Source organism: Saimiri boliviensis, chromosome 12 (genome assembly GCF_048565385.1).
Source record: "Saimiri boliviensis isolate mSaiBol1 chromosome 12, mSaiBol1.pri, whole genome shotgun sequence".
NCBI classification, from domain to species: Eukaryota; Metazoa; Chordata; class Mammalia; order Primates; family Cebidae; genus Saimiri; species Saimiri boliviensis.
This window is the reverse complement of record NC_133460.1, coordinates 21185758-21200245: the sequence shown is the minus strand read 5'-3', so window position 1 is coordinate 21200245 and position 14488 is coordinate 21185758. Positions and strand designations below refer to the sequence as shown.

The window sequence follows — 14488 nt, the reverse complement described above, 5'->3', positions numbered from 1 at the left end:
CTTTGTCTCAGATAAATAATATAAAACATTTTTTAAAAACCCACTAGAACAAAATATGCTAAAGGTGTTATTACTACTATTGCACAGGAGAAGTAATCAGCACAGAGGGATCAAGTAACATGTCTACCAGCGGATAGTGACAGAGTTGAGCCTGCCCCTGCAGGCAGCTCATCCCAGAGCATTGGGACTGACTCCCTTACCGGGAAATGGAATGAGAAGTCATTGCAGGACATGCTGGTGGTGACAGCTATGTTCCTGCTGAGTTCTTGTCTCCCTCCTGGGAACAAGCCCCGGCTTCTGGTTCGGTGGCTGTCCAGCTGCAGGGTGTAAGTGAGATTGGCAACCAGGCGGCCTGGGCAGGGTGGAAAAGGCAGGAGTTGAATGGTGGGGGATCCTGGGGCTGTAAGCATAGATTTGGGGTGGCAGCTGCCCTGTGGAGCAGGAGGAGAGCTCTGACCTTGGAACTGGGGGATGAGAGACTTGATCTGGAAACAGACTGTGATATTAACGCCTTCCTTCATCTTGTTACTGGCTGAATAGAAGCACTCCACTTCATGTACTGGGATCTTGGCTGGAGAGGAGGACATCAGAGTGACCACATCCACCACGGGCCGGGAGCTGCAGGGCAGAAAGCAACCAAGTCTCTCCCCTCCATCCCAACCGCACACCCCCCTCAGATGTGGCCTTCTGCCAGCAGAGCCCAGAGAACTCTCCTTCCCTAAAGCAGACTTCAAAATGTCACTGTCTCCTCTTTTTTTTTTTTTTTTTTTTTGAGATGGAGTTTCGCTCTTGCTACCCAGGCTGGAGTGCAATGGCGCGATCTCGGCTCACCGCAACCTCCGCCTCCTGGGTTCAGGCAATTCTCCTGCCTCAGCCTCCTGAGTAGCTGGGATTACAGGCACGCGCCACCATGCCCAGCTAATTTTTGTATTTTTAGTAGAGATGGGGTTTCACCATGTTGACCAGGATGGTCTCGATCTCTTGACCTCGTGATCCACCCGCCTCGGCCTCCCAAAGTGCTGGGATTACAGGCTTGAGCCACCGCGCCCGGCCGACTGTCTCCTCTTAAGAAAAATAATAATGATACTTTTTATTTATTTATTTTGAGATAGGGTCTCACTCTTTTGCCCAGGCTGGTATGCAGTGACATGATCACAGCTCACTGCAGCCTCAGCCTCCTAGGCTCTAGTGATCCCCCCACCTCAGCCTCCCAAGGAGCTGGGACCACAGGCATGTGCCAAAACACATGGTTAATTAGAAAAAATTTCTGTAGAGAAGGGATCTTCCTATGTGGTCCGGGCTGGTCTTGAACTCCTGAGCTCAAGCAGTCCTCCCACCTTTGGCTCCCAAAGTGCTGGGATTATAGGTGTGAGCCAACACGCCTGGCCAGTAATGACGATAATTGGGGCTCCCAGTGCATTCTTGCAGCTTCTGACCCATTTTCCATGAAGAGTGAGCTCTTAGGAAGGGAAATCATACTGAGTTACTTTTGTGTTTACGTTTTAGCCTTTGATGATGCTTGCATGAATTTTATTATGCTTCGTAATAAAAAATTCCAGCTTTTTGTTGTTATTGTTAGAAACAGCCTTGCTCTGTCGCTCAGGCCGGAGTGCAGTGGCACGATCTCGTCTCACTGCAACCTTCACCTCCTGGGTTCAAGCGATTCTCCTGCCTCAGCCTCCCAAGTAGCTAGGACTACAGGCATGTGCCACCATGCCTGGCTAATTATTGTTATTATTATTATTATTTTTAGTAGAGATGGAGTTTTGCCATATTGGCCAGGCTTGTCTCAAACTCCTGACCTTGTGATCTGCCCGCCTTGGCCTCCCAAAGTGCTGGGATTATAGGCGTGAACCACTGCGCTTGCCCTATGAATTTTTTTTTTGTGATGGGATCTCACTCTGTCACTCAGGCTGCAGTGCAGTGGCATGATCACAGCTCACTGCAACCTCGATTTCCCAGGTTCAAGTCATGCTCCTGCCTCAGCATCCCAAGTAGTTGTGTCTACAGTCACGCACCACCATACCTGGCGAATTAAAAAAAATAATAATAATAAATGCTGGGTATGGTGGCTCACGTCTGTAATCCTATCACTTTAGGAGGTTGAGGCGGGCAGATCCCTTTTGGTCAGGAGTTCAAAACCAGCCATGGCCCATCTCTACTGAAAATACAAAAAAATTAGTGGGGTATGGTGGTTCACACCTGTAATCCCAGCTACTTGGAAGGCCAAGGCAGGAGAATCACTTGAACCCGGGAGATGGAGGTTGCAATGAGCCAAGATCATACCACTGCACTCTGGCCTGGGTGACAGAGCAAGACAATGTTTTTTTTGTTTTGTTTTGTTTTTTGTTTTGTTTTGTTTTGTTTTGTTTTTTTAAAAAAACAAACCAAACAAAAAAACATACAGATTGTGTCCCACTATATTGCTCAGGCTGGTCTCAAACTCTTGAGCTCAAGTGATTCTCCCACCACATGTCATCTCAAAGTGCTGGGATTACCCACGTGAGCCACCACACCCTGCTAATTTTTAATTATACATTTTCCAACATATAAGTTCTCTCCCCAGTGCCTGATTTAGTGTTTGAGATGCAGCAGGTGATCAATAAATAACTATTCACCATCAGATATTACATGATCCTCCCAGCAATTCTAAGACATGGGTAAGGCAGTAAATGTCACTACCATTTCAAAGATGAGGAAACATGGGTCCCAAGAAGCTAAGTGGGTGGGGTGTAGTGGCTCACGCCTGTAATCTCAGCACTTTGAGAGGCCAAGGGAGGTGGATCACCTGAGGTCAGGAGTTCAAGAGCAGCCTGGCCAACATGGTGAAATCCCATCTCTACTAAAAAATACACACATTAGCTGGGTGTGGTGGCAGTCACCTATAATCCCAGCTATTCGGGAGGCTGAGGCAGGAGAATCACTTGAACCCAGGAGGTGGAGTTTACAAAAAAAAAAAAAAAAAAAGGCAGCTAAGTGAGTGGAGTAACAGCATCCCAGAAGTAAACGGCAGAGCCTTAACTTGATTCCAGGTCACCATGTTCTAAAGCTATGCTTTTCCTGATCCCATGATGTTCCTTCTCTATGAGGTTTCAGTGTCAGATAGCCCTGGGTGCACATCCCAGTTCCATCACTGATGGCCACTGTTCAATCTGGAGTAAGACATGAACGCTCTATAAAAAGTAAACCTACCTAACAGGGCTGTGTGAAGACCCAGTGAGCTCACGCCTACAAAACATCTGCACGGGGCCTGGCACACAGTAACTGCGCAGAGCATGCGGCCAGGTGCAGTGCCCATGTCTGTAATCCCAGCTACTTGGGAAGTTGAGGCAGAAGAATCCTGTGAGCCCAGGAGTTTGAGACCAGCCTGGGCAAAGTAGCAAGACTGTATATTCTTTTCTTTTTTCTTTTTTTTTTTGAGATGCAGTCTCACTCTGTTGCCCAGGTTTGAGTGCAGTGGCACGACCTTGGCTCACTACAACCTCTGCCTCCTGGGTTCAAGCAATTCTCCTGCCTCAGTCTCCCAAGTAGCTGGGATTATAGGTGCCTGCCATGCCTGGCTATATTTTTTTGTATTTTTACTAGGCACAGGGTTTCACCTTGATGGCCAGGCTGGTCTCAAACTCCTGACCTCAGGTGATCTGCCTACCTCATAAGACCGTATCTTTTTTTGGGGGGTGGTGGGGGTGGTGTGGGGTTCAGAGTTTCTCTCTTGTTGCCTAGGCTGGAGTGCAAAGGTGCAATCTTGGTTCGCTGTAACCTCTACCGCCTGGGTTGAAGCCATTCTCCTGCCTCAGCCTCCTGAGTAGCTGAGATTACAGGTCCTCGCCATCACACCCATCTAATTTTATAATTTTAGTAGAGACGGGGTTTCAACATGTTGGTCAGGCTTGTCTCGAACTCCTGACCTCAAGTAATCCACCTGCCCTGGCTTCCCAAAGTGCTGGTATTACAGGCGTGAGCCACCACGTCTGGCCTGGAAGCATGTACTAAAAAAATAAATAGACCATATACAGTGTCTCCTGCCTGTAATCCCAGCACTTTGGGAGGCTGAGAAGAAAGGATAGTTTGAGACCAGGAGTTTGAGACCACCTGGGGCAACATAGCAGATCCCCATTTCTACCAAAAAAAAAAAAAAAATAGCCAGGTGTGGTGGCAAGCACCTGTAGTCCCAGCTACTTGGGAGGCTGAGGTGGGAGGATCACTTAAGCCCAGCAGTTTGAGGCTGCAGTGAGTTAGGATCATGTCACTGCACTCTAGCCTGAGCGACAGAGAAAGAACTTGTCTCTAAAAAAAAAAAACCAAAATAAATAAAGAAATAAAATATAAACAAAACAAAGGATAACAGCTGGGGTCATCAGGTGGGACCCGGGAGCCCCGTCTTACCTCAGCACGATCATCTGGCCCTCCGCCCCCACGGCCACGTCTGCCAAGCCATCCCCTTCAAGGTCCTTCACCCCATGAATGGAGCGTCCAAACCACCGAATTCCTGTGAGCACCTGGGTCCCTTCTATCCGCTAAGAGCAAGAGAGAAATTCCCGCTAAGCTGAAAAGAGGCAGGTTGGAAGGGGGGAAGGGTTGGGCTGGGGAGTGGCGTTTGGGCTTGGGGACTTTGAGCACCCAAGACTGGAGTGTGATTGGCAGGCAGGGTACCTCACCTGACTTGGTTGGGGGTTCAGTCCCCCATGCATTCCATTGAAGATGTACACAGCCCCCTGCTCCTCCAGAGGGGCCCCCACAGCCACATCCACCAGCCCATCGCCATTGATGTCTGTCAGGGCGGTGATGGCTTCTCCAAACCGCCCGAGTGGGTAGCCGGGGTTCCCCCGCAGCTCTGAGACCTCTTCAAACCCCAACTAGGAAGTAGCAAGAGACAGGTCACACCCAAGTTACTCAGTAAGCTGTCACAGAACAACTGAGTGAAGAATGCTAAAGAAATATAAGACGGGGTCCCTCACAGAATTCAAACGGGGCTGTCAGATAACTACAGTTCAAGCCCCAGCCCAACCTCTTACTGTCTGTGTGACCTTGTGGCTTCAGATAACCCCTTACTGAGCCTTGGGGTTTCCATATATATATATATATACTTTTTTTGGATAATTTTTTTTGAGACAGAGTCTTGCTCTGTCACACAGGCTGGAGTGCAGTGGGATGATCACAGCTCACTACAGCCTCGAACTCCTGGGCTCAAGTGATTCTCCCACCTCAGCCTCCCAAGTAGCTGGGACTGCAGGCAAGTACCATTGTACCTGACTAACTTTTTAACTGTAATTTATTTATTTTTATTTTTGTAGAAACAGGATCTTGTCATGTTGCCCAGGCTAGTCTTGAACTCCTGGCTTCAAGGAATTGTTCTGCCTCAGGCTCTCAAAGTGCTGGGATTACAGGCGTGAGACACTGCACCCCAGGAATTCCTATATATAAAATAAAGCTTGTGGGATCTCAGCAGATTGTCACGAGGAAAGTGAGGTTGTGATCTATAAAAAGTTTTATAGCCAGGCGCAGTGGCTCAAGCCTGTAATCTCAGCACTTTGGGAGGCTGAGGTGGGTGGATCACATGAGGTCAGGAGTTCAAGACCAGCCTGGCCGACATGGCAAAATCCCGTCTCTTCTAAAAATACAAAAATTAGCTGGGCGTGGTGGTGGATGCCTGTAATCCCAGCTACTCAGGAGGCTGAGGCAGGAGAATCGCTTGAGCCCAGGAAGCGGAGGTTGCAGTGAACCAAGATCGCACCACTGCAGTCTAGCCTGGGCGACAAGAGTGAGACTCCATCTCAACAAAAAAAAGTTTGGCACTGGACCCTGCACACAGTATTTCACCAGTGAGGATTCACTCTCGCCTGTCTGTTGTTCTAAAAGTTTAATCACCACATGGCCAGACAGGGAAAGCCTTCCCCTCCTACCCCTCAGCTCCAGATCCTGGCCCCACCTGTCTTCTCTGGTAGATAAACACCCGGCCTCCTCTCTGCTCCCCATAGAACAGCGGGGCGCCAATCAGCAGCAGCTCTGTCTCCCCATCTTGGTCCGTATCCACACTGCACAGCTCCCCACCGAAATAAGAGCCAATCTGTGGAGAGAGGCAGGTGTCTGGGGAAGCACCTGTGGGAACAGCAGGGGCTGGCAGGGAGATACCCGTTCTGAGCTCATCTTATGCCACTCCCTCAAATGCAGGTTCCAGTCCTGGATCCACCCCTAGTCTATGTGCATTAAGACAAGGTGGGCTCTTTGAGGTTCCGTTTCTTTTCTTTTCTTTTCTTTTTTGAGACAGAGTCTCATTCTGTCACCAGGCTAGAGTGTAGTGGCACAATCTCAGCTCACTGCAACCTCTGCTTACTGGGTTCAAGCGATTTTCCTGTCTCCGCCTCCCGAGTAGCTGAGACTAGCTGGGCGTGGTGGCACGCGCCTGTAATTTTTGTATTTTTAGTAGAGATGCGGTTTCACTATGTTGGCCAGGATGGTCTTGATCTCTTGACCTTGTGATCCACCTGCCTTGGCCTCTCAAAGTACTAGGATTACAGGCATGAGCCACTACGCCCAGCCTCAGTTTCTTAAACTAGAGAGGGAAGTGACAGGGCTTACCTCTGTGTTATGAGGGACAAATATGATCGTGTTTAGCACAGGGCCTGCCACATGGTAAGTGGATGAGCGTTCAAAGGACAGCAGAGAGTGTGACGTGTGTCCCACCAGCCCCTGGTCTGCAGATGCCCTCGGGCTGTGCTCACCTGGGTCCCATTGATTGCCTGGACCTGGCTCCAGTGTCCTCTGCCCTCTGGCTCTTGGAACAGCAGCACTCGGCCCACATGCTGGTATCGAGGGGCTCCCGAGGCCAGCAGCCAAGTCTTTTCCCGGGAGGGCAGCCAGGTCATGGTGTACCCTGAGGAGAGGGTGTGGGGCGTGGGGTTCAGAACACAGAGGATGCTGGAAGAAGACGGCAACACTCAGCAGGAGATGGGCAGGGGCCCCAGGGAATTAGGTTAGTAGCAGAGATACATCAAGACAGCTGAAGATCTTCTCCTGAGAAAAGCAGCCACGTGCTCCCAGCAGAACAAATCCTATCATCTTGGGGATTCTCCAACTGTGGGTGACAGGCACACCCAGGGAAAAGCAGCCATCACCAGAGGTGGAGCGTGGAGCCTCATCTGAGCCTCAGTTTACCCGAGGATTAGTAAAGAACACTCCTTTTTTCTTTTTTAGAGACAGAGTCTCTCTCTCTTGCCCAGGCTGGAGTGAAATTGGGTGATCTCGGCTCACTGCAACCTTTGCCTCCTAGATTCAAGCAATTCTTCTGCCTCAGCCTCCCAGGTAGCTGGGATTACAGGTGCCCAGCCACGATGCCCAGGTAATTTTTTTTTGTATTTTTAGTAGAAACAGTTTCTTCATGTTGGCCAGGCTGGTCTCGAACTCCTGACCTCAGGTGATCCACCCACCTCAACCTCCCAAAGTGCTGGGATTACAGGCATGAGCCACTGTGCCCGACCTCTTTTTTCTTAAATAATAAAATAAAATAGGATATGTTAGTCAGAAGTATGCAAAGTTGGCATGGATATTAAAAATAAAGCATGTCTGGGCCAGGCGCAGTGGCTCATGCCTGTAATCCTAGCATGATTAGAAGCCGAGGCAGAAGGATCACTGGAGACCAGAAGTTTGAGATCAGCCTGAGCAACATGGAGAGACCCGGTCTCTACAAAAACTTACAAAAGCTAGCCAACTGTGATGGTAGATACCTGTGGTCCCAGGTACTAGAGAGGCTGAGTGCTGGAGCCCAGGAGTTCAAGGCTGCAGTGAATTACGATGGTGTCACTACACTCTAGACTCGGTGACAGAATAAGACCCTGTCTCTAACGAAATAAAATAAATCAGGAAACTTAAAAAAATTTCATGCTTAAAGATATGTCGGCTGGATGAGGAGGCTCACGCCTCTTTGGGAGGCCAAGGTGGGTGGATCACCTGAGGTCAGGAGTTTGAGACCAGCCGGGTCAATATGGTAAAATCCCATCTCTATTAAAAATACAAAAAGTTAGCCAGGCAAGGTGGCATGTGCCTGTAGTCCCAGCTACACGGGAGGCTGAGGAAAGAGAATCACTTGAACCCAGGAGGCAGAGGTTGCGGTTAACTGAGATGACACCATTGCACTCCAGCCTGGACAACAAGAATGAAACTCCACCTCAAAAAATAAAAATAAAAAAGAACTTCAACTCCTTGAACTCAGTGAGACAAGGTTTAAATCCTAGTGCTACTGTTTCTTAGCTGTGTAGTCTTAAGTAAATTGCTTCATGCCTCTGTGCCTCTGTTTGCTAATCTACAAAAAGAGGCTGGGCATGGTGGTTAACGCCTGTAACATCAGCAGTCTGGGAGGCTGAGGCAGGAGGATTGCTGAAAGCCTGGAGGTCAAGGTGGCAGTGAGCCAAGATGGAGCCACTGCACTCCAGCTTGGGTGACAGAGCGAGATCTCATCTCTAAAGAAAAAAAAAAGGGTCTGGGTGCAGTGGCTCACACCTGTAATCCTAGCACTTTGGGAGGCCAAGGTGGGCAGATCACGAAGTCTGGAGTTCTAGATCAGCCTAGCAAACATGGTGAAACCCCGTCTCTACTAAAAATACAAAAATTAGCTGGGCGTGGTGGCGCACACCTGTAATCCCAGCTACTCGGGAGGCTGAGGCAGGAGAATCACTTGAACCTGGGAGGCGAAGGTTGCAGTGAGCTGAGATGACGTCACTGCACTCCAGCCTGGGTAACAGAACAAGAAGCCATCAAAAAAAAAAAAAAAAAAGAAGACGAAATCTCATACTGCTATAAACAATTGCCTGGGACAGGGGGGAAGAAAAAGAAAAAAAAGAGGAACAGTACCAATCTAATGGGGTGCGTTTTCAGAGTTAAATAAGACATGGATATAAAATGCTTAGTCCTATGCTAGTGATACCTAAATTGAGATCTGAAGGATAGTAGCATAGTAAACACTCAGATTCTGTCTATCCACACATATGCATATATTTATGTGTGCGTATAGTGGGGTGGGTGTCTAACTAGAGATTGAACTTTTTTTGTTTTTTTGAGACAGTTTTTCTCTGTCACCCAGGCTGGAGTGCAGTGGCACAATCTCAGCTCACTGCAACCTCCGTCTCCTGGTTTCAAATGATTCTTCTGCCTCAGCCTCCTGAGTAGCTGGCATTACAGGCACATGCCACCATGCCTGGCTAATTTGTTGCATTTTTAGCAGAGACAGGGTTTCACCATGTTGGCCAGGCTGGTCTCGAACTGCTGGCCTCAAGTGATCCATCAGCCTCAACCTCCCCAAGTGTTGGGATTACAGGTGTGAGCCACCACGCCCAGCTAGAGATGAAACTTTAGAGTTCTTTTTTTTTTTCTTTTCTTCACTGAAGCCTTAACCTCCCAGGCTCAAGTGATCCTCCCCTCTCAGCCTCCCAAGTAGCTGGGACCACAGACATGCACCACCATACCCAGCCTTTTTTTTTTTTTTTGCGGGGAACAAAGTCTTTCTTTGTCGCCCAGGCTGAAGTGCAATGGTGCAATCTCGGCTCACTGTAACTTCTGCCTCCCAGGGTCAAGTGATTCTCCTGCCTCAGCCTCCCAAGTAGCTGAGGCTACAGGTGTGTGCCACCACACCTAGTTAATTTTTTGTATTTTTACTAACATGGTGAGATGGGGTTTCACCATGTTGGCCAGGCTGGTCTCAAACTTCTGACCTCAGGTCATCTTGGACAATTCAAGAAGAGGAAGCCTCAAAAAGGGGTGGCCAGTCCTCTTACTAATAAGGCAGGTTGTTTTAAAATGTGCCTGGGATTTAACATATAGGTGTGACTGATGATATAGAGAGTCACTGTCATTGAAACAAGTTTACTACTCACAGTTCCTGGAGGCAGGAGGCACTGCATGCTCTGCAGGGCCAGACGGGGAAACACCAGATTAGTGGAAAGTCAGGAGGAGCCAGGAAAGAGCATGGCCCAGAGCTCTTCTTGTGGTTTCCACAAGGAAGGGTGGCAAGCTAGGTTGGCAAGTTCAAGCAAGTTTAGGATTGCACAGTTTGAATTATTTTGGCTGGCTTGGGGCTATAGCAGTGGCCTCTGGTTGATTGGTGCCTGACCCTGGGCCGATTTAGGGCAGAGAAAATATTGGCTTGGTGTGTAAGGATTAGACAAAGGAAATGGCTGGGGATGTGGGCTCAGAATTGGCTGGTTTGCATATAAAAGGCATTTTTGTTTTTGAGACAGAGTCTTGCTTTGTCACGCAAGCTGGAGTGCAGTGGTGTGATCCTTGGTTCACTACAACCTCTACCTCCCAGGTTCAAACAATTTTCCTGCCTCGGCCTCCTGAGTAGCTGGGATTAAAGGCACCCACCATCACGCCTGGCTCATTTTTATATTTTTAGTAGAGATGAGGTTTCGCCACGTTGGCCAGTCTGGTCTTGAACTCCTGACCTCCGGTGATTCACCCACCTCGGCCTCCGAAAATGCTGGAATTACAGGTGTGAGCCACTGCATCTGGCCCTATTTTTGGGGACAGAGTCTTGCTCTGTTGCCCAGGCTAGAGTGCAGCGGCGCAATCTCGGCTCATTGCAAGCTCCGCCTCCTGGGTTCAAGCGATTCTCCTGCCTCAGCCTCCAGAGTAGCTGGGACTACAGGCGTGCAGCACCACACCTGGCTAATTTTTGTATTTTTAGTAGAGACAGCATTTCACCATGTTGGCCAGGCTGGTCTCGAACTCCTGACCTCAGGCAATCCACCTGCCTCAGCTTCCCAAAGTGCTGGGGTTACAGGCATGAGCCACCACGACTAGCTACAAGGCATATTCGCAGGCAAGTTGTTCACTATCTCTAGGAATTTGCCAGCCTGGGAGGGGTAGTTTCTTCAGGATTAGCACAGTCCCAAGATGTCAAAGCATCAGAAGATACAGACAATTAATTATGAATGTTATAACCATATTTAAACTCTGAGTTTGTTCATGCTGGTTGTTTCACTGCTTTCATTATTCTTCTGAAGGCCAGACTGAGTAACCATCTGACCCCTACAACCAGAAGAACCCAGCAGAAAAGAGAAATACTCACCCAAATAGCCCGCCCTCACTTCTGGTGTCAATGGTTCATTTCCAATAAATGTGTGATCCTGTAGGTCTGCCTTTAGGTCCAGGAAGCCCCCAGCCCAGTCCTTGGCTCCTACTGCCCCCACGACTGCATGGCCCTGCCCAGGGAAGGAGATGAGCGGGTCAGCTACCCACCAACACCCCGCCAGAGCCAGCTGCACTCCCGAGACACCCGCAGCCCACTGCTCCTGCCCAGCACGCACCCTGCTGAGGTCAGCACTGATGCCACTGGAGGACAGCTCCATGTCGAAGGAGGTCAGGTCCTGTTTGCTTGTGCCTGGGGGACAAAGCAGAGAACAGGTGAGACCCAACCGCTGTTAATTCAGTGAAACAAACTCGGCAGGAGGAGGAAGAAGTGAGGCATTGACCTCTGGGCAAGGTAGAAGGCAGGGATGCAAGAGTCAGGCAGACCCAGTAAGTGGCTTAATGCTGAGTTGGCTTTCTCATGTAATACCCTGGGAGCCCAAGATTTGTTTGTTTTTTTGTTTGTTTGTTTTTGAGACAAGGTCTTGCTCTGTTGCCCAGGTTGGAGTGCAGTGGAGCAATCACAGCTCACTGCAACCTCAACCTCCCAAGCTCAATAAGTCCTCCTGGCTTAGCCTCCTGGATAGCTGGGACTACAAGGCATGCACCATCACACCTGGCTAATTTTGTTTTTTGAGATGGAATCTCGCTGTGTCACCCAGGCTGGAGTGCAGTGGTGCAATCTCAGCTCACTGCAGCCTCTGCCTCTTCGGTTCAACTGATCCTCCTGCCTCAGCCTCCCAAGTAGCTGGGATTACAGGTGTGCACCACCATGTCCAGCTAATTTTTGTATTTTTGGTAGAGACGGGATTTCACTATGTTGCCCAGGCTGGTCTCGAACTCCTGACCTCAGGTGATCCACCTGCCTCGGCCTTCTAATGTGCGGGGGATGACAGGTGTGAGCCACCACGTCCAGCCTCCAGGTTTGAATATCCGATTACCTATCTCTGTGTGTCCAAGACGCAGCTCTTGGTTCCTGCTCTGACTCAGGCTTCTCACGTCAATGAATGGCACCCACATCCACCTAATGAATCCATGCTAAGAAACCAAATCCACCTGGAGTCTTCTCTTTCCCCCATCCCATCTCCAACACATCACCAAATCATGGTAGTCCTGCCTTTGAAATATACTCTTTTTTTTTGAGACAGGGTCTCGTTCTGTCACCCAGGCTGGAGTGCAGTGGTGTGATCATAGTTGCCCAGGCTGGGCAGCCTCAAACTCCTACGCTCAAGAGATTCTCCTATCTCAGCATCCCAAGTAGCTGGGACTACTGGCATGTGCCACTCTGCCTGGCTCATATAGCTTCTCCTTTCTTAAGAACTATTCACTGGCCGGGAGTGGTGGCTCACGCCTGTAATTCCAGCACTTTGGGAGGCCAAGGCAAGCAGATTACCTGAGGTCAGGAGTTCAAGAACAGCCTGGTCAGCATGGTAAAACCCCATCTCTACTAAAAATACAAAAATTAGCCGGGTGTGGTGGCACATGCCTGTAATCCCAGCTACTTGAGAGGCTAAAGCAGGAGAATTGCTTGAGCCGAGGAAATGGAGATTGCAGTCAGCCAAGATTGTACACTCTGGCCTGGCTGACAGAGCAAGATTCTGTCCCTGGACCCCCCGCCAAAAAAAAAAAAAAAAAAAAAAAAAGAACTCTTCACGGGCTGGGCGCAGTGGCTCATGCCTGTAATCCCAGCACTATGTGAGGCTGAGGCAGAAGGATTGCTTGAGCTAAGGAGTTTAAGACCAGCCTGAGCAATATAGTAGAAACTCTGTCTCTACAAAAAATTTAAAAATTAGCCAGGTGTGTTGGTGTGTATCTGTAGTTCCAGCTACCCAGGAGGTGGAGGTAGGAGGATTGCTTGAACCCAGGAGATTGAGGCTGCAGTGAGCCACGATCGCCCCACTGCACTTCAGTCTGGGCAACAGAGCGAGTCCTTGTCCCAAAGCAACAAAAAACTCCTTCATGATTTCTCATCAATCTTCACACTGAAATCCAAACTCCTTCTGAGGTCCTGGAAGGCTCCTACCTCCCTGCCAACCTCTCTCCGTCCCTCACTGTGCTCCGGTCACATTGAACTTTTTCCATTTTCCCAGCATGCCCAGCCCCTGGCCCTGGCACCTGTGCTGCTCTCTGCCTGGAATGCTCTCTGCCCTCATTCCAGCTTCCTCACATTGCTGTTTGAATCTCATCTTTCATATCTCAGCTCAAAAGCCAGTTGAGAGTAAATTTTTTTAAAAAACATTTTTTAATTTAAAATTGAAACACTTAAAAATGTTTTTTTAAAAAATTCGCTTTTCATTTGTATTGTATTTAGACATGGGGTCTTGCTGTGTTGCCCAAGCTGGACAATTGCTTGTTTTTCTTTCTTTCTTTTTTTTTTTTTGAGATGGAGTCTCGCTCTGTTGCCCAGGCTGGAGTGCAATAGCACGATCTCGGCTCACTGCAGCCTCTGCCTCCTGGGTTCAAGCGATTCTCCTGCCTCAGCCTCCTGAGTAGCTGGGATTACAGGCACGCGCCACCATGCCTTGCTAACTTTTTGTATTTTTAGTAGAGACACTGTTTCACTATATTGGTCAGGCTGGTCTCGAATTCCTGACCTCGTGATCTGCCTGCCTCAACCTCCCAAATTGCTGGGATTACAGGTGTCAGTCCCCACACCCGGCCTTTTTTTTTTTTTTTTTTGAAACAGAATTTTGCTCTTGTCACCCAGGATGGAGTGCAGTGGCACAATCTCAGCTCACTGCAACCTCTACCTCCCAGGTTCAAGTGATTCTCCTGCCACAGCCTCCCAAGTAGCTGGGATTACAGGCACCTGCCACCACACTCAGCTAATTTTTGTATTTTTAGTAGAGATGGGGTTTCACCATGTTAGCCAGGCTGTTCTTGAACTCCTGACCTCAGGTGATCCACCCACCTCGGCCTCCAAAGTGCTGGGATGACAGGCATGAGCCACCATGCCCAGCCCATTGCTTCTTTAACTGAATTGAACACTAAGGCCATGTCCTAGCAAAGGAGACTTTCCTGTAGGAATCTCATAGCTTTTGGTCAACTAAGTTTCCTGGGGAGAGGCCCTCCATAACCAGTCCTCCATCCAGTGACCACAATAAAAATCTTCTCGAAGGCCAGGCATGGTGGCTCAAGCCTGTAATCACAGCACTTTGGGAGGCTGAGGCGGGTGGATCACGAGGTCAAGAGATCGAGACCATCCTGGTCAACATGGTGAAACCCCGTCTCTACTAAAAATACAAAAAAATTAGCTGGGCATGGTGGCACGTGCCTGTAATCCCAGCTACTCAGGAGGCTGAGGCAGGAGAATTGCCTGAACCCAGGAGGCGGAGGTTGCGGTGAGCTGAGATCGCGCCATTGCACT

General features: G+C 49.2%; 1 protein-coding gene across 2 annotated transcripts in view; it reads right to left on the bottom strand.

Moving 5' to 3' along the window:
• ITGAL (integrin subunit alpha L) overlaps positions 1-14488 on the bottom strand; it is a 55542-nt gene that overhangs the window by 26605 nt on the left and 14449 nt on the right. For both annotated transcript variants that reach the window (XM_003930073.4, XM_074382024.1), the window contains 8 exons: positions 11301-11374; positions 11063-11195; positions 6723-6874; positions 5930-6067; positions 4659-4856; positions 4387-4517; positions 458-618; positions 201-352 (listed from right to left, as the gene is read on the bottom strand). In XM_003930073.4, coding sequence (XP_003930122.1) covers positions 201-352; positions 458-618; positions 4387-4517; positions 4659-4856; positions 5930-6067; positions 6723-6874; positions 11063-11195; positions 11301-11374 — 1139 coding nt within the window. The remainder of the gene's footprint in view (positions 1-200; positions 353-457; positions 619-4386; positions 4518-4658; positions 4857-5929; positions 6068-6722; positions 6875-11062; positions 11196-11300; positions 11375-14488) is intronic.